General features: G+C 37.3%; 2 protein-coding genes across 8 annotated transcripts; one reads left to right on the forward strand and one right to left on the reverse strand.

Annotated features, from left to right (window-relative positions):
- The first annotated feature begins 1,278 nt into the window (after positions 1–1,278).
- Positions 1,279–4,412, forward strand: LOC307165617 (claudin-10-like). The gene is made up of 5 exons (XM_079883443.1): positions 1,279–1,671; positions 2,488–2,649; positions 2,724–2,805; positions 3,738–3,845; positions 3,949–4,412. Exons 1-5 carry the CDS (start codon positions 1,440–1,442, stop codon positions 4,175–4,177), a joined length of 813 nt encoding a protein of 270 aa, XP_079739569.1. The 5' UTR covers positions 1,279–1,439; the 3' UTR covers positions 4,178–4,412.
- dzip1 (DAZ interacting zinc finger protein 1) lies at positions 4,277–27,984 on the reverse strand. Of its 7 annotated transcripts, none has more exons than XM_079883436.1 (19): positions 27,768–27,984; positions 26,639–26,757; positions 25,739–26,365; positions 18,310–18,394; positions 16,792–16,922; positions 16,555–16,713; positions 15,110–15,238; positions 14,972–15,034; positions 14,762–14,890; positions 14,434–14,482; positions 14,285–14,332; positions 12,948–13,007; positions 11,697–11,845; positions 11,417–11,603; positions 9,919–10,078; positions 7,546–7,874; positions 7,326–7,468; positions 6,774–6,948; positions 4,277–4,655 (listed from the first exon to the last, which is right to left on the reverse strand). In XM_079883436.1, exons 2-19 carry the CDS (start codon positions 26,639–26,641, stop codon positions 4,573–4,575), a joined length of 2,709 nt encoding a protein of 902 aa, XP_079739562.1. In that variant the 5' UTR covers positions 26,642–26,757; positions 27,768–27,984; the 3' UTR covers positions 4,277–4,572. The 7 variants fall into 7 exon arrangements, with proteins under 7 accessions (XP_079739562.1, XP_079739560.1, XP_079739561.1 ...); XM_079883434.1 differs by having other exon boundaries at positions 27,722–27,984; XM_079883435.1 differs by lacking the exon at positions 12,948–13,007 and having other exon boundaries at positions 27,722–27,984.
- Positions 27,985–27,986: the final 2 nt, after the last annotated feature.

The raw sequence follows: 27,986 nt of genomic DNA on the forward strand, positions 1-27,986 counted from the left end.
ATTGGCATGTATGTACTCGTGCTTCAGACACCGGTCATGGTGATGGCGTTACCTATAGCATCAACAGTAAGACGCAGTGTTGAAGTTCCACTTCAAAAGGGAACTGCAATGTTCAACATAGTTCTCTAGATAATTTTTCCTTTATTAGCTCATAACAATTGCGCCCCTACAAATAAACACAGTGTTAATACCAATATCAAGGTACTCTGCAAATTATGGATTTAAATGCATGCATTTTTGTAACATGAACTGAAAATTGTAAAATGACATGCTGCCTGGAATCTTTTTGAGCAAAAATGTAAAAAAATATATATATTTATTGATGGTTCATTCATTCATTGAGAAAAGTAGATCAAATATTTATAGAGAACCTATTACCCATGACTTACAATGAAATGTGAAATGTGGAACAACAGTTTGTGCTTTGTCAAAACTATTATTCATTTTATGTTTTGTGGAGTTGATGTAAAAAAGCAATGCAAGAAGACAATAAAACATTTTAAAGATGTTTTAAACAAAAGGTTTTTATTTATTTATCCATTTTCTCCTCTTCTCCAGTGCAATGAAAGTATAGGGAGGTCTTATCATTATTCATTAAAAATAAAACTATTAAAAACATCTTTGTACACTGAAATAAAATATAAATATTAGAAAATAAATTTAAACTAAACAAAAATGAGAAATGTTGCTTTGGCAACAAACTGAAATTAGTTGAAGCAGTAAAATTACTAAATAAATAAAACACTACAACTAAAACTACAGAATTGAGCAGTTTCACTTGATTTGTTTCCTTTTCTACAATATGTCTAACATTGCTGTATGTTGTTTATACATAAACAGTATCACTTTCCCTGTACGTGCAGATCTACAGCAATATTGTATAACTTACTGTTATATAAGCCTGTATAGAAGATAAATATCTGATTTAAGAAGAACACTCGACCAATATGATATTGAATACCTAGCCGAACACACACAGGTCCTCCACTAGTATACTGTTTTTACTGTGGACATGAACGACACCTTAAATCTTTTACATTTATAAACTGGCCTGACTTCTGGCCTGAAAACATTTTTCATCGTTTCGTTTCTGTTTCCTTTATCACAAATGATGTCCTGGGAAAGGACAAGTGATGTCCTTTGAGGGACTTGTGACCCTGGTTGTCAGATTCAGAGATTTGATAGAACTCATGGAATGAGAAATTGCTTATGAGGTAAAACCATGTAGTTTTACCAGTTTTAAGCTGTAATATGCCGAAAAAGCATTGTGGAGGCACTGGGTTCAGACACCAAGACGGGAGGAAGATGTCCTTGAAGGGCACACACCACCATGTAATTTTATTCCATGTTGATTTAAAACTTCTCAGCAATTCAGGGGACTTTCTTTCCATCACTCTTTTAACTTGTCTTCCATTCATCCGTCGCATGAAGCCGGCAGCATGAGGCAGCGAACAGTGGTGATGTATGTGGAGATCGGCTGCTTTGTGTCCTGTCTGTGTGGCTGGATGTTGATCTGTTCCACTCTGGCCATCGAGTACTGGGTCTTCTCTGAGGTCGGCTCTGTAGTTCTGACCACCGGGAATTACTATTCCAACCTCTGGATGGACTGTGTCTCAGACACCACAGGAGTATCTGACTGTAAATACTACCCTTCCATGATGGGCTTGTCTGGTGAGGAATCACTGCTTACACTTTATAACAAGGTCTCACTTGTTAACATTAGTTAACGGATTAACATGGACTAACAATGAGCAATATATATTTACATCATTTATTAATCTTTGCTAATGGTGCTTAATAGAAATGTTCATTTTCATGTTAGTTCACAGTGCATTAACTAATGTTAACAAATACAACTTTTGATCTTAAAAAGTATTCGCAAACATTGAGATTAACATTAACAAGTATTAATGAATGTTTTAGATATATTGCTCATTGTTAGTTTATGTTATGCTAACAAATGAAACCTTATTGTAATGATATTGAATCACTCTTCAAACTGAGAAATTGTGTCATGATTTGGTGGGGGGAAAAAATTAATAAATGGCTCATGGCTCTCAGTAAAATCTAGTTAAAAAAAATCATATATATATATATTGGGTGAATGCAGGTTGATTGGGACACTTTTGCCATTAAGATGACTGGGGAAAAGTGTTAAATAAAACCTTACTTTTATTTTAATTTGAATATTTTTTCAGCATTGATAGTAAGAATTTCTTGAGCAGCAAATCAGCATTATTAAAATGATTTCTGAAGGCTCATGTGACACTGAAGACTGGAGAAATGATGCTGAAAATTATAATGCTGCATAATTTCAAAATATATTATTATAAAAACAGTTATTTCAAATTGTATAATATTTCATAATATTACTGTATTTTTTATCAAATAAATGCAGCCAAGGTGATATATAATATTATGATATTTCTCAATCAGGAGGAGATGCTCTCATGTGTTTGGTGAATATTAATATCCTCTCTTTGTTAGTTTTCCTCCATGTGTGCAGGGCTCTGTCTGTGGTCTCTGTGATCTTTGGGTTCTGGGGAGCTGTGCTTGCCCTCATTGGGATGAAATGTACCAAAATCGGAGGCTCTGAACTCGCCAACGCCAGAGTTACATTCGCAGCAGCACTGACGTACATGGCATCCGGTATGAATGTTCCTTCATAATAATTTTTGCATAAATCATAAATTGAGTATCATTAACCGATGTATGTTTTGCAGGGTTCAGTGGTATGATAGTCTACTCTTGGTGGGGAAATAAAGTGCGTTCAGAATTTGTGGATCCATATTACTTAGAAACAAAGTACGTAATTATGACAGTTGTATTTGTCATATTACTGTATGTCTAACTTTGAAAGTGTTCACTATATATATATATATATATATATATATATATTTTTTTTTTTTTATAAGTACGTCATGATGTACCAAAGGGCTTATAGGGGTCATATAATGAGGAATCAAATATCTTTTGGTCTTCTGAGACAGAATTGTTCCTTGGATCATGAAAAAAAAAAAAAAACGTTTGGATGGATGGATAGGCAAAAGCAATGCAAAAGAAAACTTTAATTCTAACGGCCAATTCACACTGCACTGACAGATGTCGACCAATGTGAACAATCACCAGATTACAGTACGAAACTTTTCAGACATTCCACGACCCGACAAACGCTGATTCAACATACAAACTCCAACAGACGCCAACACACACTGACAGAAGTAACACGCTGATCCGACAAAACCCTGGTGCAGTGTGATTGGCTGTAAGATTCTAAGACAGTAATTTGCATTGACAAAGCAGCCGGTGAAATAAGCGAAAGTGACAGTTGGCTTTTTAAATTGACTGTGTAAAACACTTTTTTAAGGGCGTATGAGTCAATTTAACATGTTATTTCAGTGCAATTAGTTATTTTAACAAATAGTTTTTTTTAAAATGTGTGGCACACGACGTAGACGTAAGACAGTTTTTAGTACTCCGTTGTCGTGTAAACGTACTCTCAATTGCAAAATAGATTGTTGTGGACTATAAGCTAGTGGTAGACTTATGTTCAATGAAACAGAAATGTAATTCAACATTAATACCATTTCATTTCATATATTTCATTAAAATTACTTAAAATAAACTCTTCATCGATTCATTCTTAATCATCTGTGGGACTCAATAAAAAATAAAAAATGTTAAAAAGGAAAGCGTTATGATATGGTCCTTTAAAATATGTGACTTTTATTTCTCAGGTATGAGCTCGGTGCCGCTCTCTTCATTGGTTGGGGAGGTTCATGTCTGGTTATATGTGGAAGTTCAGTCATGTGCTATTTCTCTGGGAAAGAGTCATTCCCCAAAAGGTCTGTCCCGTCACACAGTATACATCTACTGTACGTGGAAACAAGCTAAATACGGGGTTGCAATGAATATGTGGTTAAATTGGTACCTTTTTTTCTTCCTCAGATTCAATAAACAACTCATAAGACCCCCAACCAAAATGACGGCACGTACCAGACGTACGTACATGCGGCCCGTCTCGTCCAGACCCACAACAGTCTTCATCCCTCCTTCACAGCAATCATCCAGTGAGAGAAGAGGAAGTAGAGAGAGTAGAGGGAGGAGAGGAACACAAGGAAGCCAGTCATCAAGTACCGTCAGACCCATAAGGCCTCCTATAGACTCAGCTGTGTAACATTTGCAATGTTTGTTGCCACTTTTCCAATAAGAGAGCTTCTCTAATGCAAGAAATTTTAATATAACAGGAGTGCAAAGCAAAGAAGAATCTTTGAAGTGTTATAAAAAGTGAATTTAATAAATCATTTAGCATATAAACAATCAAAAAGTATGAGGCAATTATTTTAAAGTGCAATATCCCTTAGATGTTCCTTAGCATTAACTGTACTTGTACCTTTATATTTCATATAAAGTACCTTTAACACTGTCAATATCAAACTCAAGGAATGAAAGGCTGTTTTTGCACTGCTGTCCCTGAATAAACACTAAGCCTGAGCTACAACAGGTACTGGGTATTGCAATTATGAGGTTTATTAGCTTGTGAATGTTTTGGTATTGCTCTGCTGCATTTTCTTATATCTCATCTGAATCATCCCAGTCACTGACGCTCACTAAGCTGCTCTTGAGAGTGCTGCTGGTTCCTGCGTCTGTGAGGCCTGCAAAACACAAAGAAAGAAATCAGAAACACCGTCCGAAGACTAGCAACAGGTGTTGAGCTGAAGAGCCTCTGCTTATAAGAGAGGGGTCACGACTCACGAAACACTGGTTCAAATGTCTTTTAACACCAGACAAATACACTACGGGTGAGCTCACACTTCAAACCGACTCTGGTGCGATTGCTCTGTTAGTGCGGTTCATTTGAATAAGTGTGAACGCTGCCATCCGAACTCTAGTGAGGTTTGACTGAAATATGAACGCAACACAAATCGGAGACATCTAAACTAACCAAAAACAGGACGTGATGTCACAAGATGCAACCCTAAAGAGGACAGAATGTTCAAGCACACCTGTTTTTTATCGTCATAAGAGCTACGTTGGCCATTACAGTTCAGTACAGCAGATCTTCGTTTGTGTGTGTAATGGAGGAATTCCTGGAACTTTTTTAAACTCCTTTACACGTTTTATACTGGCCAGCTTTACTGAATGGGGGGGGGGGGGGGGGGGGGGTCTGTGGAGTACTGTGCATAACAGAAAATATTATGGATATTTTAAAAAGGTTAATTGAAGTTGGTAAGTAAATAAATTGAACAGTGACTAACATAATTCTTCAAAAGTAAAAATACTACTTTCGTTTATAGCTAATTTAGCTTTTGTTTATAGTAAAATTAAGTTGTAAAAAGACTAAATTAAAGGTTAGGCAGTTAGATATGGGTCATGGACTTAGCCGAGGCTATGCATATTTATTGGTAGCTCTGCTTTTTAGCGCAATTTTCCACTGGACAAAATTGCGATTGTTAACTCATGATTTCTGTTCTGTCTGTGCGCACCAAACTTGTACTTCTATCTACTCCTCAACCAGACCACCTAGAGACTTCACGTTTTCGGCATTATGTTAAGGAAGGTCTAATCTCGGCAACGCACAAAAAAAATCCAGGAAAAGATTTACTATCTCTTACGCCGCCTTCACACTGGCAGTTGAAATCAGCTCCGTAATACGCAATACGCCCCCAGCGGACGTCGTACACAACGGTGAAAAGCGTCGGAAGCACTGATCTATATAGAATGACATTATATATATATATTATATATATATGTCATTATATAGATCAGTGGTCGGAAGCCTCGGAAGCGAGTATATTTAAATATTGAATTATTTATTTGTATTAACTGCCCTAATAACGTTAAAACATCATGAAAATAAAAAAATGACATGACAACTAATCGTTATAAAATCATTATTTATTTTATTAAAAGTTAAGAATCCAGGTTTGTTTATCAGTACCATAGCAACGCTAACTTCCGTTGGGATTTTCGGATAGAAACCGTCCGTAGCCTTTCGCAAGAGTTCAATTTTTTGAACGCATCCGGATGGCCAATGGACACGATTTTTTCCGCACCGCACTCGTTCGCACCTGGTTCGGACCCATTCGCATGCGGTCTGCGAATCTCCATAGGAAATGAATGACTTCCGGTCGTTTCGCTGCCGTATCGGAGCTGATTTCAACTGCCAGTGTGAAGGCGGCGTTAGTGTTGTGATCCCATGACGTCAGAAGTTTTTTTTACTTGTTTTCCTTAAAGCTAGAGTATGTAACTCTCTCATGTACTCGCTCATTATATACATATAGTACATTTTTAACATAAAAAAGTTACATAGTGTAGCTTTAAGAAAAAAAAAACATTTAAAAAAATATTTTTTCAACTCAAAAATGAGAAAAAAAAAAAAAAAAAGGCACCAATAGGTAACATGTTTAAATGTGGATACAAAACAGAAAATATGATACATATTTTAAAATGGTCCATTGAAGTTGGTGAGTAAATAAATTGACTAACTGACTAACAGTGACTAAATGTCCTCAAAGATGGCAATATCCGAAATCCTTGTCCTTGTGGGGACATTTTTTGGTCCCCATTAAGTAAACAGCTTATAAATCATACTGTGATGTTTTTTTGAAAATGTAAAAATGCAGAAAGTTTTTTTTTAGTTGGTCCATATCATTTTTTTTTCACTGTAGCTTTTCGGCAAGCAATCTGAGTCTCTATGATGTAAATCATTTATAACCATGATTTCTTATTAGTACACAAAATATGTTTAGTTAAAAAGGAATTCTATGTACCTGGCTTGTGCCCTTTGCCCGTCGATGAGCCCCACACACTAGTGCTGGTGTCCAGACTCTTGTCCAGGCTCTTCCTGATGACGGGCACGGGACATTGGCTGGGTTTGGGTACATCGGGCACATCCTCTATAGAGGAGATATCCCAGTCATCATCGTCATCATCTTCATCTGTGTACTGAAAGCAACAGAGCAGAAAAACAACACTTTACAAATTTGGTATAGAGATAAAAACAGCATTTATTTAAAATAAATATCTTTCTTAACATTATAAATGTCTTTCCTGTCACTTTTGATCATTTTAATGTGTCCTTGCTGTATACAAGTATTAATTTCTTACTGAACCCAAACTTTTGAATTGTAAATCTACAATATTTCCTACAGTTATGTGATGAGCTACATTATTTGATTGAAGTGCAAAAATACTTAATATAATATCAATATAATATAAAAATATTTAAAAAAATAACCTGTTCTCCATTGTTGTAGATTTCAGTACCATGTTTATGCAACATAATATAAACATCTGTGTCTGTTTAAAGGGGCGGATCTCACCTTTAGAACTTTCTTTGCATCTTGCTTTGTATTTTTGACAGCTGTTGGCTTTTCCAGGAATGTATTAACGCCCCCTGCTGGTTTCTTTGGGCCTCGTGTCGCCAGCTGTTTTTCAAGGCTTTTGCCAATAGCTTTGACATTACCTACAGAAAACACACACAATACAAATATAAAACAAATCCAATGCAATACAACAACTGACATTAGAAGCGAGTCTTACTGTGAGTAATCTTCTCCACATTTCCATTCTGGTCGGTGTGTTTGTGCAGCTGTGAGAGGCTGATCTCCTTGATCTCGCTGCCGTCGGTCCACTCGCTGTCGCTCTCGCTCTCGCTCAGAGCGGTCACATCTGTCCTGTTCGCACTGATCACGGGAGCGGCGGAGCGCACAGCAGGAGTGTGAGGGCTCGAGCGCTGCTGTGTTTTAGCAGTCTGGGCTTTGACTGCGGTGCTGTTAACCAGGACAGATTTTTTCTGTGTTTGAGGGGCTTCGTCCTCAGACGTCTCCTCTTCCTCGGACGAATCTTCATCAGAGCTGAATGGAGGGGTTCTGCAAGTGAGACATAATATGTACACATGTTCAGGCAACACAGAAAAAGCCACTCGATCTAAGTATAAAAATACTGATAAAGAGCGATAACAGGGTATATGCAGGAATCTTGAAGTTCATTTTAATACCTTTTCAAGACTTTTTCAAGACCTTCTCAATATTTTTTAATACCTCACCGCCACTTCAAGCGTGGCCACGAATTAATAATACCTCAGCAGGTTATACTAATTTGTTCCCTCGTTTTACTATATTGTGGCCACGTTGAAAATTTGTAAAACGTGCTGAGGTATTATTAATTCGTGGCCACGAAACAATTCACCTGAATATTCACCAATTCACAAAAAAAAAAAAGGAATAAAAAGCTGTACGAGAATAGTCGGCCTTCACTGAAGAGCTATCTTCACAGGTAAGAAAAACAGTTTAATAATCATTATTAATTCGTGGCCACGAAATAATTCACCTGAATATTCACCAATTCACAAAAATAGGTCTTTAGCATTCACTAATTAATAGTATCAAACTGTTTTTGGCCACGTTGTAATTCGTTAAATCAAAATGAGGGAGGGAATTAGTTCAACGTGTCCACGATTTATTAAAACGAGGGAACAAATAAGTCGTCGTGACAACTAATTATTTAGATCAGTGGAGAGGGCGCAAGAACAAACAGAGAGAGAGAGAGAGAGCCCCGGCCGCGTGCGCGCACTCTCACCGCCTTCAAACAACACGAGCGCTGTATTGCTCTCTCTCCCTCGCGCATATCAACACAATAGTAAAAGGTCGGAAGACCGATTGTGTTTTATAGATTAGTAGTTTGTTCATATAAAGTGTTTGATTAGCAAATACATGTTAAGGAAATGCATAATACAAATTGTATGGGTTAATGTAACGGTACACGGACTCTGCGGGTAAAACTGTTGTGATGAAACTGCGCATGCGTGGGGTAAAACTGCTGGGGTGAAACTGTGGCTCTGCAGACAGATATTATTGCAATCTGTTCATGCGTTCACCAACCTTCTCTTAAAGCATTTCGGTGCGTTGTAATACGCACTGGGAACGCCAGAGCGTACATTGTGCTTTTGAACTTCCGCCCGCCTGCCCGCTCTGGTGCTCTCAGAGGCAATTTACGAACGCACCCACAATAGCCTAGTTTTTTATGTACCTGTTCGTTTTTTTAATAAAAATGACTAAATTCACACACTTTTACAATGTTTTTGGGACTCAAACTGTTGGACAGCTAATTCAGAAAAAATACTTTCAAAATTTAAGACTTTATAAAGCCGTGATAAGACTTTTTAATACTTTTTAAGGGTCTTAATTTTCCCAAAATTGATTTATCACCTTTTAATACTTTTCAAGACCCCGCGGATACCCTGGATAACATAAAATCAGTGATCATTTAAGCCAAAGTGATATCATGAACAGCAAACTAAATAAATTAAATGTTAATGGCATCTGCGAAGCATTTCACTTCTGTAATGTGATGCATGTCTGATTGAAACTTGATTGTGAGTGATTACTAAAAAGTATTATACATTTCTGTTGAATAAAATAAGTATGAACTAAAATAAAATAAAAGTATAAAAAAACCTTACATTTATGCCTAGGCAACATTTTCATGAAATTCTAAAAATAAAATTGAAATAAAATTTGTAAAAACTAAATAGACATATAAACAAAACCTAATAAAAATTACAAAAACAACAAAATTACTATAACTTTTACTAAAAATAAAATGATAACAAAAATGTATAAATAAAACTAATTCTAAACATTAATAAATACTATATAATACATTAATAATACTATAATGACACTGTTGATTGTATAGATTAGGGCATTTTTGGTTAAAAAACTTTGGATATGTTAGCAGAAAACAATTGACAGTATTAAAAACAAACATTAAAAACCTTAAAATAATGTGCATTATAAGACAAGGATTTTTATTATTTATTTTATTTTACTTATTTTTTGTGTGATTTTATTTTAAATTTGGAGTAATTTATCTAAAGATAAAACCCTAACACTGCCATGACCTCCTCCGTACCTGTGATGCTGCAGTGGTGTGGAGGTCTTGGGCAGGGTGCTGGTGCTGGTTCTGCTGCGTGGGACTGGTTGTGGAGTGTGATGCTGTTTGGGAGCAGGACCTGACACCACACGAGTTACTGTTGATGGAAAACTGCTGGATCTGGGTCTGGACTGCATCACTGCAAAAGAACTGAAACAAGTGATCCAAGCGAGAAACAAAACATCAACTAAAATACAAAGCTTTAAAGGAGAACTCCGGTCAATTTTAACATTGAGCTCATTTTTTTGTAAATTTGGAGTGCTGTCAGTACAGAGAACAACGACAAAAATCGGTGTTGCCTACACCGTGTTATCCTCTTTTTAAAATTTGCACCCTGTTGACTTCAATGGGGCAAGTACTAAACCTGCTTTTAGCCTCTTAACATCCTTGATGTGTCATTACAAGTGCACAGGTCATGTGAGTGATTCCTTTAGAGTTAACACGGGTGAATCTGACTGCAGTAGATGTGAAAGATATGAATAAAAATGATGTTTATTCAGCCAGCGCACATACCTGTATTTACATCCTGTTTTCGGTTGAAGTCCACAGTAGTCGATTGTCGAGTTCACGCGCATAGGTTTAGTACGTACGATCATGCGCCCGAACTCGACAATCGATTACTATGGACTTCGAACGAAAACAGGACGTAAATACAGGTATGTGCGCTGGCTGAAATAACATCACTTTTATTCATATCTTTCACATCTACTGCAGTCAGATTCACCGTGTTCACTCTAAAGGAATCACTCACAATGGCTGTGCACTTGTAATGACACATCAAGGATGTTAAGAGGTTAAAAGCAGGTTTAAAACTTGCCCCATTGAAGTCAACAGGGTGCAAATTTTAAAAAGAGGATAACACGGTGTAGGCAACACCGATTTTTGTCGTTGTTCTCTGTACTGACAGCACTCCAAATTTACAAAAAAATGAGCTCAATGTTAAAATTGACCGGAGTTCTCCTTTAATATGTGCGTATTAAACCGTGTATTTGTTCTTCCTTGTCGTTCATTCATTATTTTTTACAAAGCATTATTTTGCTTTGAGTTATGATCAAGAAACATCCACTCTTGCATTTTGGGGCGGAGCAATGAAGGGAGGGGTGTGTTTGTTTGGGTTGATTTCAAATATCAACAGTGTTTCTCAGAAATCGCTTGCTGCACCTTTTGGCAGCGTGTTCACCAAAGCATTTTTAGCCAACTCAAAACACCAGGCACTGTAAACGCACAGCTGTGGGCACTTGAGAGTGCTTCAGAGCGCAGCGTTTTTTTCAGTTGAGACGCTATGCTTGCTATGATATGGAATAACCCGGGAAGTGTTACTAGCGTTCAGATGAAATAGACGCTCGGCGCCTCGTCACGCTGCTGCCGTTTTAAATACGTGCCGCTCACATTGAAATCAACTGGAAAAAACACTTTGGTGGACACACGGCTTTAATGCCTTGTTCTCAGCCTTGAAACTGCAAAGCCTAATCCTGACCTTGTTCGTGTTGTTTGGGCTTGGCTGGCTGCTCCGTGTTTCTCTCCTTCACTCTTTGCTCTAGTTTATGGTTGATCTCTTTCTGCAACCTCCGATACGCTGGATCCTCTTCCTGTCTCTTCTGACGATCAGTGATTATCTGGACCATGGTGCTCTTATACACCCCTTTAGAGAGACCATTGACTCCCTGAACAACACCAGAGACATTGAGGTCATACAGTGCTATGGCTTCTCAACTGTCATAAGTAAAAAAAATGTCATGCAGTTTGACACTCAGTACCTTGATGCCTAAGTTCTGCAGTCTATCATCAAGGTTCTGCTGAGCTGCCAGACGCATGTCTCTCCTCAAACCCGGGTTCTTCAACAGCTCCTGCACTTCCTGCTGCCACGACCGGCTCTCCTCGTGGCTTTCTGAGATGCTAGAGGAATCTGAAAATATAAGATGAATGATTATGGTAACATGTTGGATGGCACATCTTCTGGAATACATTTTCTGTCATTCTACAATTGCTGTGGCAGATGCTGCCACTCATTGTAAAAAACACTTTTAACTTGGAATAGCAATGCTCTATAATGCAGTTTAATGCAGCAAAGAGACTAAATTAAAGTTATGAATATATACACATTACCGTTTAAAAGTTTGTGGTCGTAAGAATTTACTTTTTTGAAAAGAAGTCTCTTATGTTCACCAAGGTTGCATTTATTTGATCAAAAACACAGTAAAACTAGGAATATTTTGAATTATTATTACAATTTAAAATTTATTATTTCGATTTTGATATTTTAAAATTTTAAACACAGCTTTTATTCCTGTGATGGTAAAGCTGAATTTTCAGCATCATTACTTCAGTCTTCAGTGTCACATGATCCTTCAGAAATCATTCTGATATGCTGATTTGCTACTCATGAAATATTTCTGATTATTTTCAATGTTCAGTATTCTTTGTTGAATAGAAAGTTTTTAAAGAAATAATTTATTTGAAATCTTTTGAAATGTCTTTACTGTCACTTTTGATCAATTTAACTCTAACCACAAACTTTTTAACAGTATTGTATATAAATGTAAAATTTCATTATTAAAAAAAAAAAAAAAACATTCGTCACCTGACCACTTCAGATATTAATATTAGCTGCAAATATGGATTCTCTTTATTTATAAAACTATAATTTTTTATAGGAAAGAAGAAAAAATGCAAAAATTAAAATGTAAAATGCACAACCGAAAAAGAAAAGAAAAAAAACTGGAAATGCCACTGCCCTTGTACAATGTCTCTTTTATATTTTTTAAACCCGTAAATAACAGAGAACGGCAAACAATTAAAATATGTTAATTTCCTGTAGCTCCACATTGACATTCCCTTTCTCTTGCTCTGAGCTGCACAATAATTACATGCATGCTGTAACATCTGTGTTTACTGAGGAGACAGATCTTTAGTTTGCTGGCGACACAAGCTCAGACTGAACACGCAGACCTAAGCAACAGATCATGCAGACAGGATGCGAGCATGCCACTCAATCACTACCGCTTTACCTTTCTCCTCCTCAGACAGCTCCACTATAGGATCCAGTTTATGGCCTGAGCTGGACTGCTCTAATAGGACAGCGCAAAGAGGTCAGAGAAGAGTGCAGGGGTTACGGATGGACTGAGGCATATTCAAATCTAAACCCCTGGCCTAAAACATCTCATTTTGCACTGATATTACCCATACTGACCCCATTAAATCACATTTTGTGGCTCTTTGTTAATACATGTACATTAGCTTTGAAGCCATCCAAATGCAAGTGTCCACCAAAAAGACACATGCTGGGGATGCTGCGTCCTAATTTGCATACTGTCCATCCCAACTAGTATCCAAAATTAGAATGAGTGTGTCTCAAATTGTAGTATGTTGAAATGAGTATTCCAAAGATACCCGGATGGTCTACTTTTACCAGTTAGAATCCAAAGTGCAGATCCGTGCTCTCTGACGGCTAATGTTGTCCACAATTTATTGCACAATTTATTACTACAAACACAAATAAAGTGTTAAAAAACTACAATGACTGGCAGATCAACATGCTCTCTCCGAAACGGTAGGATGTGGAGGATGTTAACTGTGACAGATGATTGACAGGGCAGATTAAACAGTGATGGGATGTACGTAACTAAGCATCAGAGAGGTCAGTTAAAGATGCAATTATGATGAAGTAGTATGTCCCAAAACGTACCTACTATTCTGCTACACATTCAAAAGTATGTACTTTTTCATAACAACGTAACAACAGTTAACCGTTAGCAGATATACACTACTGTTAAAAATTTTGGGATCAGTGAGATTTGAAAAAAAAAAAGAGAAGAAATTAATACTTTTATGCACAAAGGTCGCATTAAATGAATCAAATGTGACAGTAAACACATGTATGAGTAAGAGTAAAGAATAGCTCTTTCGGCATTATCCTGAACATAAACATTTGTCTCATGTGTCATTGAGTAGAAGCACACGTAAACATCACATCCTTTTGATTTTCCCGGCAAAAACGTTCTGTGTCCTTCACATAAAAATCATTCTACATGCTTTAATAGAGAACCTAGGAAGTCAGGTCTAGTTTTTTTTTAAAAATTAGGTTTGTTTACATATTGGCATTGGCAATAAAAAAAGTAATTAATACATGAAAATTCTTACATATAGCCCATTTTATGTTTAAAACACAGCATGATGCCATGTCACTGGGACCTGGGCTACCCAGCAAGACTAAATTAAGAAAAAAAAAAAAAAAAATCTGCATGCTCCAAAAGCCTGACATTACAGTATGCAACACCACTGATAGTTGCAGTTGAGATAATGCTCATCTGGACATTGTCTAGCAATATGTCATGCAGGAACTTACCACTGACCACTACTTTAGCTTTTGTCTCTGGAGCCGGGGCAGCAAACACTGAAACAAAAATTTATTCCGATTAAAATTAGGAAGTTCATTTAGCACTGATATATTAAAAAGTTATTTTACGTTTGTCTAAAAACATAATATTTACATACCTTCACGCTGTACTGTTATTGTTGGCGGCTTTGACGAGATCTGTTTCATCTGTAAAAAAAACCCCGCATTTTATTTGCTATTACGAAAAAACAGCAACACGTTATCTTAGCCCCGTTTCATTTTAAATGTAATTGTTTCACTGAGAAGACAACATGCATAATGACAAGCTGACAGCATAATCAGCATGATGATAATAGCTCAAGTGTCCGGATACGTTCCCACATGTACACTCAAGCTCGAACCTAAAGATTACACTGTGGGCCGCCGCGCTAATACAGGATATCCTGAACAATCGAGCCTCTTCCTGTGCTGAGTTACAGTACTGACCTGCTTGTTGTGGGAGGCAATGATCTGCTGCTGTTCCTGCAGCCTGTGGCTCAGCTCCTGCACCTGTCTCCGTGATTCCTCCCTGCCTTCTGACACAGCAGAGCGCAGTTTGAACAGGTCCTCCTGAAGCTGATGAACCAGAGAGAGACATTACGCATATGCGGACATGTGAGCTATTCCCATATTTAAAGAGCTACATGTGATACCTACCAGACTTTTTTCACTGTCATGGTCCTCCTTTATTTTTTGCATTTTCCCTTTCCACTTCACCTCCTGAGTAAAGAAAAATAAAAATGTTATAACTACATCAATATCTATTTCAAATCATCTGAATGCTGCATCTCTTACTTGTTTGTGGAGTTTTTGTTGAAGTTTAACAACTTCCTGCCAGTGTTCATTGCTGGCTGATGGACTGGGCTGTGTCAGTACCGGCTGAAGGCTTTCCTGCATATTTTTCTGCTGCATTTTGATCAGTTCCTAAGGGAAGAAAAGTAAACATTAAATGTCATTTCAGCACAATCACATCACATAATATCAATACTTTTTACCTTATTTGATTAATTTAAATGATCCTTTATAACATTGTTAATTAAAATCCAGCCAAGGTTTATGACATTATATTATAATTAGTGCTGTCAATCGATTGAAAACAATTAACTAATTAATCGCACATTTTTCTGTAATTAATCGAGATTAGTTTTTAATATTTACATTTTTGAAATATTTTAATATTGTAATAATTTCACATTTAATCTACAAATTAATGTAGAAACAACATAAAGACAGTAGCCTATATTTTAAATATTTGTTTAATAGCATATTTTTATGTAAGATAAAATACTGCTAACGTCTGCTAAGTTTTTCTCAAGTTTAGAAGAAAAACTAGAAAAACCGCTACAGCCATTCAGCATTACAGTATAATTGAAATCTATAAATTTTAACATTTATCAGGCTTTAAAAAAATATAACAACTTTTAATTTAAGTGAACTTAAATCTTCACATAAACCCATTATAATAAATGTCACATTTACCTATGCCCTTTAATATATCAGGGCTCAATTTTTTCTATTGACCCAGTCAGACCACTTCAGATTTTTACTTGCCCAGTAGAAATGTACAAAAAGTTATTGTTTTCGTTGTTTTTGACCCATGTAACCTTGTAAACAACGCTTTAAGATTTTCCGGTAGGTCTAACAGGTAGGATATATGCAGAAATTGAATACAGTTAATTATAAATTAAATATAGATTCCTTATTAAAGCTACAAAAGCTTATTCAGTCAAGAGCAGTGAGTGATTTTCTCTTTTTCTTTTGTTCTTTGTTATCCTTATTGACAGACAGCAGCAGGTTTATCTGACACCCATCCCATTTTCTCAGAACTCTTTACGTTCATTTAAGACTTCATTTAACTAATTTCAGACTGTGCTTGTGAGGATACTCAACAAAATGGGCATTTTGGCATAATTTTGTGTGTTTTTGTCCGTTCAACTGCTGATTGAAGCGGCTTTCTGTGCGCACGGATCACGTGTGTGTGTCACACAGACATACGCAGAAGCGCGCCAGTACACCACTGCGTTCTCTTTTGTGTCTTATCACGCTTGGATGGTTTAAAAGTGTTTGCATGAATAAGAGAGTGGTTATACAATGTAATGCTAGCCACAGGATGACTGCGTTAATTGCGTTAAATATTTTTAACGCGTTAAACTGAAAAAATTAACACATTAATTGTGACAGCATTAATTATATTATATATATGGTGACCAATAAAAGCTTTGTCTGAAATAAAAACATACGGTTTCTAGGTTTCTGTTCTTTTGATGCATTGACTCCATGTCCCGTTGACAAGCTTGCTTGATTTCATCTATTTTGCTGTTCATCCGCATTTTCTCATCCTCCCTCCATATTTCCAGTTGTCGCTTAAACTCCTCCTGCCTTTGAATAAGCTCTTTCTCCTGGACAAAATAGAGAATGAAATACTTATTTTAAATAACAAAATATACTATTAAAAACATGGTGTGGTCTTCTCTAACCTGTTTAGCAGTGTAGTCTTTCTGCTGTGTTTCCATTTGGGACGTGACCAGGGTCAACTGCTCTTGTAGTTTGTTGATCTCATCTTGTAACTTCACCGTCTGAATTTTTTTTTGATTATCTGTTATCAGTTCTGGAAAACATCAGATGCTTGAATCACCCTTGTGAAAAAGAAGTGAATTGCATTAAATGTGAACTTGCAATGTACTTCAAATTAGAGGTCTGCAATGCCGTGGATGTGCGGCACAGGACAAGTTTTGAATTGCTGAGAGCGGGCGCAAGAGGGAAGATACTGTTATGTGTGCGGGAAGCAGGAGAAAGAAATGACTTGTGAAAAATGTAATTATCTATGTGGCGAGCAGGACGAGGCCGAGGGCCGTGAGAGAACGGCGCGAGGACGGTGGTGTGATTACTAATGAGCGACACCTGCGCCACACACCGGTCTCGTATCTCTCACAGAAGAGCGGAAGCATAACAGGAGGAGCGACGACAGTGAAGGATGAGAGAGGCCAGGCCTGGATTTATGTTGTGTTTTGTTATATGTGACAGCAGTCGTCCATGAGGGGCTGCTGTCTTTACTTTCATTTTGTATTTGTTTCATTTATTGTATTAAAGTTGTTGAACGTCTGCCAGTTCCCCCCTCCTTCTTCCTACAACAACGAACTCGTTCGGGGGAACTCCTGCCAACTGCCCGAACTCGGAGGAGCCGTCGCCATCCACCAGGCGGCGGAGGAGTGTCGAGCCGTCCACCGAGGGCTATCCAGCGCCACCGTCAGGCATCGCGGAGAAGATCGCCCAGCTGGTGGAGGACCAGATGGCAGTGCGTTGTGGGAACCGGCGAACGTTCAACAACTTTAATACAATAAATGAAACAAATACAAAATGAAAGTAAAACAGCAGCCTCTCACGGACGACTGCTGTCACATATAACAAAACACAACATAAATCCAGGCCTGGTCTCTCTCATCCTTCACTGTCGTCGCTCCTACTTTTATGCTTCCGCTCCTCCGTGAGAGATACGAGACCGGTGCGTCGTGCAGGTGTCGCTCATTAGTAATCACGACACCCGCCTCGCGCCGTTCTCTCACGGCCCTCGGCCTCGTCCTGCTCGCCACAATCTAATAATAACAGCACACACAAGTCTGTCACTGGAGGTCTTAAGCGCTGTGTGTGTGTGGAAATTAGATATAATAGCCTATAGACTCCGGAACAAGACAGAATCTAACTGGACTGGGACTGAAAAATCAGCGTAGACCTCTTCCTATGGGCTTTTGCTTGAGGAAATGGAGCAAAACGTGAAAAAGTTTTGGGTGGGAGCGGGATAAAATAATACATATTTTTAGCTGATTCCATTTAATATCAATTTAAACTGTAATACATTGTCACTGAATTGCAATTAACATGCAGTATAGTGTCCGAAAACATTAGCTTTATTTTGAAAACATTTATTCTTTTACAGTATATTAATTCTGTAATAAGTACTCTTTTTAAAAGTATGCTAAACACTGATGGTCACTCACTGATGTCAAACTCCGTAGGGTGTCTGCGCTGTGTGTGACTTTGCAGGAAAGAGGCATTCATGAAGGCTTTCTCACAATGTTGGCACTGAAAAACAAAAACAATCAGGAGCTTTATTAATTTACATGACATCAAATCTGTGAGGACCAATACTGATTACGTTTTCTTAAATGGCTTGCTTCCCCTTTTGTGTTTCCATTGAAAAATTTGAGGTTGAGTAAATGATGATTTTCGGATGATCTAATTTCTTTAATGTCAATCAACAGGTCGAAAAAAGCAAATGAGCCTGGGAGGATCATTGCTGAAGGTCGGAGTGAACACAAGCCTCACCACAGCTGTCACTCACACTCCGCTCAGGAATGATACCAAGAGACAATGTGGGCATGTTGCCATGGAAACACCGGGTGGTGCAGGGTTGATGTTGCATCTTATCGCCGCTCTACCTCTCGCTCCAATTCACTGAGATGTGGAAAATCCACAACACTGCACATCACACACCACATTTAGCATCCAAAACACCCGTCTGGTACTCTCATTCAAATTTAACCACACTGCCACTGATACCCATCAAAAACACATGCTCTGGATTAGCATTTTTTTCTGCAACAAGAATGCCCTTGTAAAACATTCAGTGTGTGACATAATTGCATTGCTGCACTGACATAACTTCCCAAATCAACTGTGAAATGCAATTATGTTCTAAGGATTCAGGCAAACAGGGATTCACTGGTGTCAATCTGCAGCCTCAGCAGGTTTTGTATTACAGAACGAGGAAGAACCTCACGGAAACAGTCCCATTTCACCCCAGAGTCAAAAGAAAAAATATATATTGCAATGAGAAAAATGTAAGGCTATTTACAGTTTTTTCGAGATTTTTTGGCATTATTTTATGACCCACCCTCCTCCAGTTGCATACTGTTGTGCGAAATAAAATGAAGGCTAATTGTCATAATTGTAAGTAGCCTCTATATGTTATGGTAGCATTCATTGAAATGGTTTGTATTTATTGTGATTTTGATTAATTTAAAAACAGTGCTGCAAGATTCTGGATTCATTGAGAATCATAATTTTTTTTTGTTTAAAATAGAGATCACGATTCTCCCATGACTCCGAATAGACAACTAAACAAAATAGCATGTAATTTGCTAAAGGTTCTGACTAAATGTTAATTGTAGCAGTCAATTTAAAAAATATTGAATTACTTTGAATGATTTTTTAAAAAAATCGGCTTGAATGAATGATTTAATGCTCAGCGTTTTTGAACAAATCTACTAAATGAATGATTCAATGACTCGCTCATAAATCCTTAACTTTTTTCATTACTGGATGAATCAGCATTTTTGAACAAATCTATTGAATAAATTATTCAATGACACATTCATAAAGACTTCACTTGTTTCATTACTGGATGAATCAGCATTTTTTAACAAATCTTTTGAATGAATGATTCAATGACAATGATAATCGATACAATCTTTATTTGACGCGTCAAGTTACTTTCAAAAGGTGTTTTACTCTATTTTGATCGCTACTGTAGACATCAGTGTTTATATCCGAACTACAAACTTTTTTCCTCGAATGTCTGTGATCATTTGAATGTAACAACAGAAATAATGATGCGAATACATAAATAATGTTTGTGAAGCTGTGTCATACCTATATATGTCATGCTCTCTCTGGGTCAGCGGCAGCGAAAATACATATTTAAATGTGATAGTAAGGTTTAATAGACATAGCCGAATCGTTGTCATTTAGGAATAAAATCACGTGGGTGTTTGAATCGAGATCGTAATATTTTAATAATTCGTTATGCAGCTCTATTGGAGATTACAGTATTACAGTACAGTCTCATATTACAGTAATGAGAACAACTGATTTTTACATTTAGTAGTAAAAATTTGGGGGAAAAACATGCTTAACTTTAATGATAATTGTCATTGACAATTCTTATATATATATATACATATGTGTGTGTAAAAAAAATCTTTTTGTTAAATTACATTTTTCCCATTTTGACATCAATTTTATTACATTTCCCCCATTAATACTCATAGCATAATGAAAAAAGCATCTTATTCTCAGTACTGTAATACAAAATAGTTAGACATTTAATATTATACAATTATACTGTATTACAGTTACCAAATGAGAAACTCAAAAAAATGTCATTATATCATCACAATGCAAAACAATATTATCGAAAAATAGGCCTCGTTTAATTTATGCAACATACAACTTCTAATTATCTGATTTTGAGCTACATTTTGGTAACCACTTCACTGCTCTCTGATGAAATCCCTTCATGATCCTGAAATAAACAGTAAATCATGAGCGGCACTTTCATTTCGATTCTGCTGTCAGGCGCCTGTGCTTCTCCTAGCAACCACATGAAACACCAGGTGTTGCCTTGGCAACAGCTGGCCACAATCAGGAAGGGACAGTTGCATGATTACAAATGAGCAAACATCCGATAAAGCCATGAGACAAAGACTGTAACATACATCAGGGAATTTTCTAAGATGAATGCAGCATGCAGTTTTATTTCAATGAAGAGACGAGTGGGAGGGGATGATGGGGGATGGGCGCTTTGATTTGTTTCCTCCACTTAAGGCTCTTTTATAAGTAGAGTACAAGTCATCGTCACCGGCTGACACCATCTGCTCTATTCGCCAAATCCTGAATGCTGTGTCCAAAAAACACAGCATCTGGTGATTAGCTAATCCTGTCCCGGCCTGCTTGTCCTGATTATGGACTTAAAAGTGTTGACAACACTTAATTCAGGATAGAAACTTATTTGCATACATCTGCTGGATAGGAAAAGCACAAATTACACTAGTGATGGTAAAGTACTATTAACCACCCCATTAAATCAAAATTTTAGTCTGTTCTCTTTAATGCCATCTATAAGCTAATATACTCCTAAAGGTAATAAAATTTACTTTTCGGCAGATATAGGCTACACATTAAAATGTTCGATGTGGCAAAAAAAACAAAACTGTTGACCCAATAAAATCAAATTCTATGAAAAAAATGGATGAGCCCATCAATATGTCACACCCCAACTTCCTGGAACTTATGGAACTTATACAACCATTAAAAATATTTGAGGTCAGTAAGATTTTTTTTAAAGGCTGCTTTTTTGAAGTTACAGTCAAGGCATTTATAATGTTAAAAAGGATTTCTATTTCAACATTTTTAACATTAATAATAAAATGTTTTACTTGAGCAGCAGCAAATCATCATATCTATCTATAAATTACAGAAACGTCTGTCTGTCTGTCTGTGTGTGTCTGTCTGTCTGTCTGTCTGTCTGTCTGTCTGTCTGTCTGTGTGTGTGTCTGTTAACCACATATCTCTCGAACCGTTAGTCCGATGGATTTCAAACTCGACAGGTGTCTCGCTACGGTCACGAGTAAGTGCAGTGCCAAGTTTGACGTTGTTTGGATGAGAAATGCTAAAGATATGGTTAAATATATCATTTTTAAAAGGTTGTGGTTTAAAAATAAACATTCTGACATTAGAGAGTTGTATCGGTCAAAGAAGCCCCAAGAAGGTTGTGGTTTAAAAATAAACATTCTGACAATCTGTCAGCTACACTGTTTACTTCTGATTATACTACAGGGCTGTTGAATGCTTGAATCTGATTGGTTGAAGAACGTTCTAAGGTGTGCATTATTTTCAGGGAAACGCACAGCTAAAGTAGTTCCAGGCAGGTCTTGACCGCATTACAGTTCCATATCACTTCGCGTAGTTAACTGTAATAACGGAAAATAGGATACAATTCATAACAAGAAAAAACATGCAGCCGCATGCGCTTGATCTGCAATTTTCAATGTCTAGCTTCACAATTAGTGCAGTACACATGCAGTTTAATTTTAATAAATAAATTATATAGTCCTAGGCTATCTATAATCAATAGAAAATTAAACTGAATATAGGCTTAATAAATGGATAGTCCTGCAGCACGGATTTTTTATTGCAGATAGGCTAATATATAACAAATAAATACTTATTGATAGGCCTACTTGTTAAAATGGCTTTGTGTTTCATTTATTTGGCTATAGTCTACTGTCATCTGTCAATAATATAAAAAAGAATGAACAAATTAATTATAACGAATTGAATTAATAAATAAATAATAATATTGACGCACATGCTTTTCTGTCTCATTATTGCAACATCTCTCTCTAATAACTGCATTAATAACTGCATAAAGCCAGGGACACACTTTAAGGCCGGTTATGAATGTAATTTGATACTTATTATGACTGATCATGCCCAAACGCGTGTTCAAAGTCGGTGTTTAAAATCTGCTGCAGTCGATGAAAACAGTCAGAGAATGTGTCAGCTAGTCGTGTGTCCCCAGCATTAGTCTGCTATTAGTGGCTCAAACCTCCGTTACTAACTCTAAAATGACGTTTTGGAATTAGCAACGGAGGCATGGTATTACATGCGTAAGAAATTAGTCCTACATACAAGAGCGTTTTAATGACAACAACTTTACAAACGTCTTGAAATACATAATCTGAACAATGTTTCGAGGTGTGGTAACTGTAGTATAAGCGGAATAATTGACTTCAGGCCGTTGAATTATTAGACAAATAATGCACACCGAGGTGTAACGGCCACTCCGCTTCGCGTCGTGACCGCATTACCACCTCGGGTGTGCATTATTTTTCTAATAATTCAACGGCCTGTCGTCAATTATTCCTTACATATTATAGTTTGGTTCCAAAATGTGAATGACATTATATAGATCAGTGGATAAATCCATTTTGATTAATTTGAGTAAAAATGTGTTTTCTTTACCAAGAAACCAACAATTACTAAAAACACACACAAAAACTGATTTTGCACGGGCACTTTGCACTGCTCCCTGAATCGACACGCTTATTCATTTGTGGATGTTAACTGAATCTGTAAGTCAGCTATGCTGTTTACTTCTGAATATTATATTTCATTCTGGTGCGCTTAACGTTATCGCTACTGTGTAATAGTAGCCTATGCTATTCACCAACTAAACATATCCTATTCAATGCGTTCACAGTCTCTTTCACGGGCATCATTTGTAGTAGCCTATTCACAAACTGTTTCCTCAAGCATAGCGTTTTCTCGGAGTTCACGGTGTGCTTTCTACCATGCACAAATAAAAATGTCACTGAACTTTTGCTGTGTAATTGTAACAATGAGCACTCAAACACACCAAACCAACAATTACTAAAAACACACACAAAAACTGATTTTGCACGGGCATTTTGCACTAGCACTTAGAAGGTTGTGGTATTCATAAACACTCAGTCAGCTACACTGTTTACTTCTGAATATTATAGTTTATTCACAGCCATCATTTGTAGTAACCTAGCCTGCTCCCTGAATTCAATGCGTTCACAGTCTCTTTCACGGGCACCAAACCAACAATTACTAAAAACACACACAAAAACTAATTTTGCACGGGCATTTTGCACTAGTATAAATTACAGAAACGTCTGTCTGTCTGTCTGTGTGTCTGTTAACCGCATATCTCTCGAACCGTTAGTCCGATGGATTTCAAATTCGACAGGTGTCTCGCTACGGGCACGAGTAAGTGCAGTGCCAAGTTTGACATTGTTTGGATGAGAAATGCTAAAGATATTGTTAAATATATCATTTTTAAAAGGTTGTGGTTTAAAAATAAACATTCTGACATAAACACTCTGTCAGCTTCACTGTTTACTTCTGAATATTATAGTTTGGTTCCTTCTGAATATTATAGTTTGTATAGTTTGGTTCCAGAACGTGATAAATCCATTTTGATTAATTTTAGTAAAAATGTGTTTTCTTTACCAAGAAAGTGGCAAGATGAAAACCACTATTTTCTGTTTCAAACTTTCACATTGCATCTTTAGGTTATAATATCATAAAAAATTCAAATCCAGATTTATTTTTCCCCAAAAATGCAATAAATTCATGACACTTTTTTTTCAAAATGCTATCATATTGAAACTGTTAAAATCAGCCATCACTAAGAAATATTTCCTGAACTTTTTTGACGGCGATCAGCTCACAAAAACTGATTTTGCACGGGCACTCTGCACTGCTCCCTGAATCGACGCGCTTATTCATTTGTGGATGTTATCTGAATCTGTAAGTCAGCTATGCTGTTTACTTCTGAATATTATATTTCATTCTGGTGCGCTTAAAGTTATCGCAACTGTGTAATAGTAGCCTATGCTATTCACCAACTAAACATATCCTATTCAATGCGTTCACAGTCTCTTTCACGGGCATCATTTGTAGTAGCCTATTCACAAACTGTTTCCTCAAGCATAGCGTTTTCTCGGAGTACACTGTGTGCTTTCTACCATGCACAAATAAAAATGTCACTGAACTTTTGCTGTGTAATAGTAACAATGAGCACTCAAACACACCAAACCAACAATTACTAAAAACACAATCAAAAACTGATTTTGCACGGGCATTTTGCACTAGTTAGAATGAGTTCTGAAAGATCATGTGACACTGAAGACTGGAGTAATGATGCTGAAAATTCAGCTTTATAAATGACATTTTTATATTAAAATAAAAACAGTTTTTATAATTATAATATTTTACAATATTACCGTTTGACTTCTTTCAAAAATATTAAATGAAATAAAATAAAAACGTATGACACAGGAAAGAAAACTGTACTTTTCAAACTAATTAATGGGATCTATGACAAACTAGAGATGGGTAACAACTAATTGGGGGTGACTAGTTTTTCCTAGACTTAGTGCTGCTCATATCCATATTTTTAGTTTTGCTATTTTTAGCAGCAGTGCTCTAATTAGCATGCTGATTGTTTGATTGATTGTTGCTTAGACAGCTCGCTGCTGTTATAGTATTTATTATTAATATTTGAAATTTGCCATTATTTGCCTTTTTTTTTTTTTTTTAGTTCAAGTTTGAGTAATTTTGACAAAAAGTGTTTTAATTTTAGTGCTGTCAAAATGATTAATCGCATCTTGCATAAAAGTTTTTAATTATATACTGTATACACACACATTTATATTTACATACTTTTACTCTAGATGCGACTAATCTATTTGACAGCACTATTTTAATTTCCGTCTAGTAATTTTTGTACTTTTAGTGTCCCATTTAGTTTTTCAAGTCCAATTTTAATTGTCATTTCAGTAAAGTCATATTTATATTTGATTTAAGCTTCATTTCAATTAATGAATGATTTTAATCATTTTAGTTTACAATAACAACACTAACTGGAGTACAGCATGCAAATTGAGATTCAGCTCCTTCACGCCATCAAACAGTGAGAAAAGCACACGTTGAATTCCCTGGGGTCAGGGAACAGTGAGACTGGGGTGGAAGCAGAGTCTGGCCTTGGGGGGAGGCGACAGCGACAATGAAAATGCTAATACACACATTCACACTCCACCATGGGGCTGTACAGACCTTGTGGTAATTGGCACCGATCCCCGCGCTGAACATGGCTTGCTGAGAGGCAATGATCTTCTTCCTCTGCTTCAGTTCCTCCTTTAAAGTCTTGGCATCCTGGCTTTTTTTCTGCAGCTGGACGAGGAGCTGCTCTCTTTCCCGTGCCTCCGTCAGGAGTCTCTCCTCGGCCGCCTGCAGACTGACGCTCAGGCAGTCCTGGGAGTGCAGCAGGTACTCCACGGTGAGCTGGGCCAACCGGAAGAGCTTGATCAGGGCCGGGTCTACGGGGCTCTGACAGCGGTGGCAGCGCTCGCCCTCCACGTTGCAGAACGTCACGGCCGTGATGTGCTCCTGTAATGCGTGGAAATCCATTTCGCAGGCCACTCGGTCCACATCCACTGCATTGATCCGACGCCAATCCACATTCTCACGCCGGACTCTGAATTTGAAGGGCGGGGGAATGCTGGTGCTGGTGACGGCTCCGGATGAAGTAAGCGGTCCGGACATGGTGGATGCGGCCGGCCTGCTCTGGCTGCCGGATGAGGGCTGACTCTGTGGTGAGCTCAGAAGAGACGGGATCCCTGCTGAGGAATGAGTTCCCGGGGGATCTGATGGGTACGGGTAGTAAACGTTGTCATAAAATGGCTGAAGGGGAAACAAAGAGCAAGGTGAAATTTATAATTCCAGGTATATAACATTTAATTCAGAAACAAGCCAGTTTCTCAAGGTCACACATAAAAAAACATTCCTGATCGATTCTACCACTGAAAGCTAACCGTTACCAGCTAACAGCAACAACACAGGTCCACATGACTATATGAGCGTTCATTAAACGCGAGAATGAAATGATGAAATCGTTGATATATTTATTAAATTCCACCTTATTTTGCGGCTTCGTGGTGTCTGTTGTCTCCTTACCATCTTGCGGTTTTTGTGAAGTCTTGATGAATGATCAGAGCGGCGCGCGGCACAGCAGTGCAGAGCGTCCTGAGCGTTTCTATGGAAACAAGAGCGCGCGTCCCACTTTGCACAGCACACTGCACGAGAACAGAGAGGAGGAAAGAGCACGTGCATGTTAAAGGTATTTTGGGGTTTTCCGGTTTATTTGTCACTCAAGACAGATCGTTATTATTATGTATTAGTTAATAAATTCATACATTTGAGTTTGGGACAGTTTTCTTCTGCGAAATGATATACTACAAAAATGAACAGATTACAGTGTGTTTTTTGTATATATACACTAACCCAAAACAATCACACATCAAGTATTTTTTTGGCTGTGTAATTACGTTTGACGTTTTAAAATATAAAAATATATAATTATATAAAAATATTTATATTTATCTTACGTTTGCACTAAATTTATATTAACCTTAAAGAAAATTAAACCTGTTTATGCATTGAGAATTATTTTATTATTTAATGGCATTGCTTATTTACATAAGCATATAATAAAAGTCACCAAAAAACAAATACCACGTGCCATGTCAATACTTAAATAATGTATCTCTATTTTTCGCATTAAAACAATGTATTTTTATTCATTGCGTTAATGGGAATTAATTCGGGGTTGTTAAATGTCATGAAAATAATGTCACGATGCAAAAAAAAAAAGGTCCTAAATACGGCTGTCTTTATGGAAAATGTTAAGTGTTAATATGTTCACTCTTTTCGTTTGTTATTAAAGCACATACTCTTGGTTTACCCATAAACATGGAGCAATTTTCTGTTACACAGACTGAACTCGAACGAGAGTCTCTCTCAGGATTTCACCAGCCTTCTTCTCAGATTACTGCCCCTTAAAAACATCTCAAGTTGGGACAGGCTCAGTTAAGAACAAAAGGGGGGGCGGCGTGCACAATAACGACACAGAGAGAATGGTCAAACCAGAAGAAAAAGTTTTAAGTTTTAACCAAACAAAACGAAAAGATAACATGAAGTTCGTCTTCAGCCATTTTCACAGCAAACCAAAGTATTTCGGCGACTCCCTCACTCACTCACCCATCGGCCGCGGAGTAACGGGAAGGACAGATGCAATGGCTCTTACCTCTCGACTAAGAAGTTTTTGCAAAGATTCCAGTTAGAAGTGCGTCAAATCATGTCCATCCGAAAATGCTCTTCACCTCAGCGCTGTGAGTTGACACAGTTGTGGGAAACTTTAACGCACGGGCAGAAGAAGCAAGCCCGACAAAACGATTCCCCCAAAACTGTGAGGATTCAGACAGAGCGGCGTGACGTCACAGCACATTCCTGGCGCGAGCCTCAT

Source organism: Squalius cephalus (genome assembly GCF_949319135.1).
Source record: "Squalius cephalus genome assembly, chromosome: 10".
Classification (NCBI taxonomy): Eukaryota; Metazoa; Chordata; class Actinopteri; order Cypriniformes; family Leuciscidae; genus Squalius; species Squalius cephalus.

Bases quoted from the DNA above. Each gene is read 5' to 3' on its own strand.
- dzip1 (XM_079883434.1), bottom strand. The intron at 18,395-25,738 runs GTCTGTACAGCC...TTTGTTTTTCAG, and splicing joins TCGGTGCCAATTACCACAAG to TGCCAACATTGTGAGAAAGC. The intron at 14,483-14,761 runs GTCAGTACTGTA...TTTTTTTTACAG, and splicing joins TTGCCTCCCACAACAAGCAG to ATGAAACAGATCTCGTCAAA.
- LOC307165617 (XM_079883443.1), top strand. From the start codon at position 1,440: ATGAGGCAGCGAACAGTGGTGATGTATGTGGAGATCGGCTGCTTTGTG. The intron at 2,650-2,723 runs GTATGAATGTTC...TATGTTTTGCAG, and splicing joins ACTGACGTACATGGCATCCG to GGTTCAGTGGTATGATAGTC. The intron at 3,846-3,948 runs GTCTGTCCCGTC...TTTCTTCCTCAG, and splicing joins AAAGAGTCATTCCCCAAAAG to ATTCAATAAACAACTCATAA.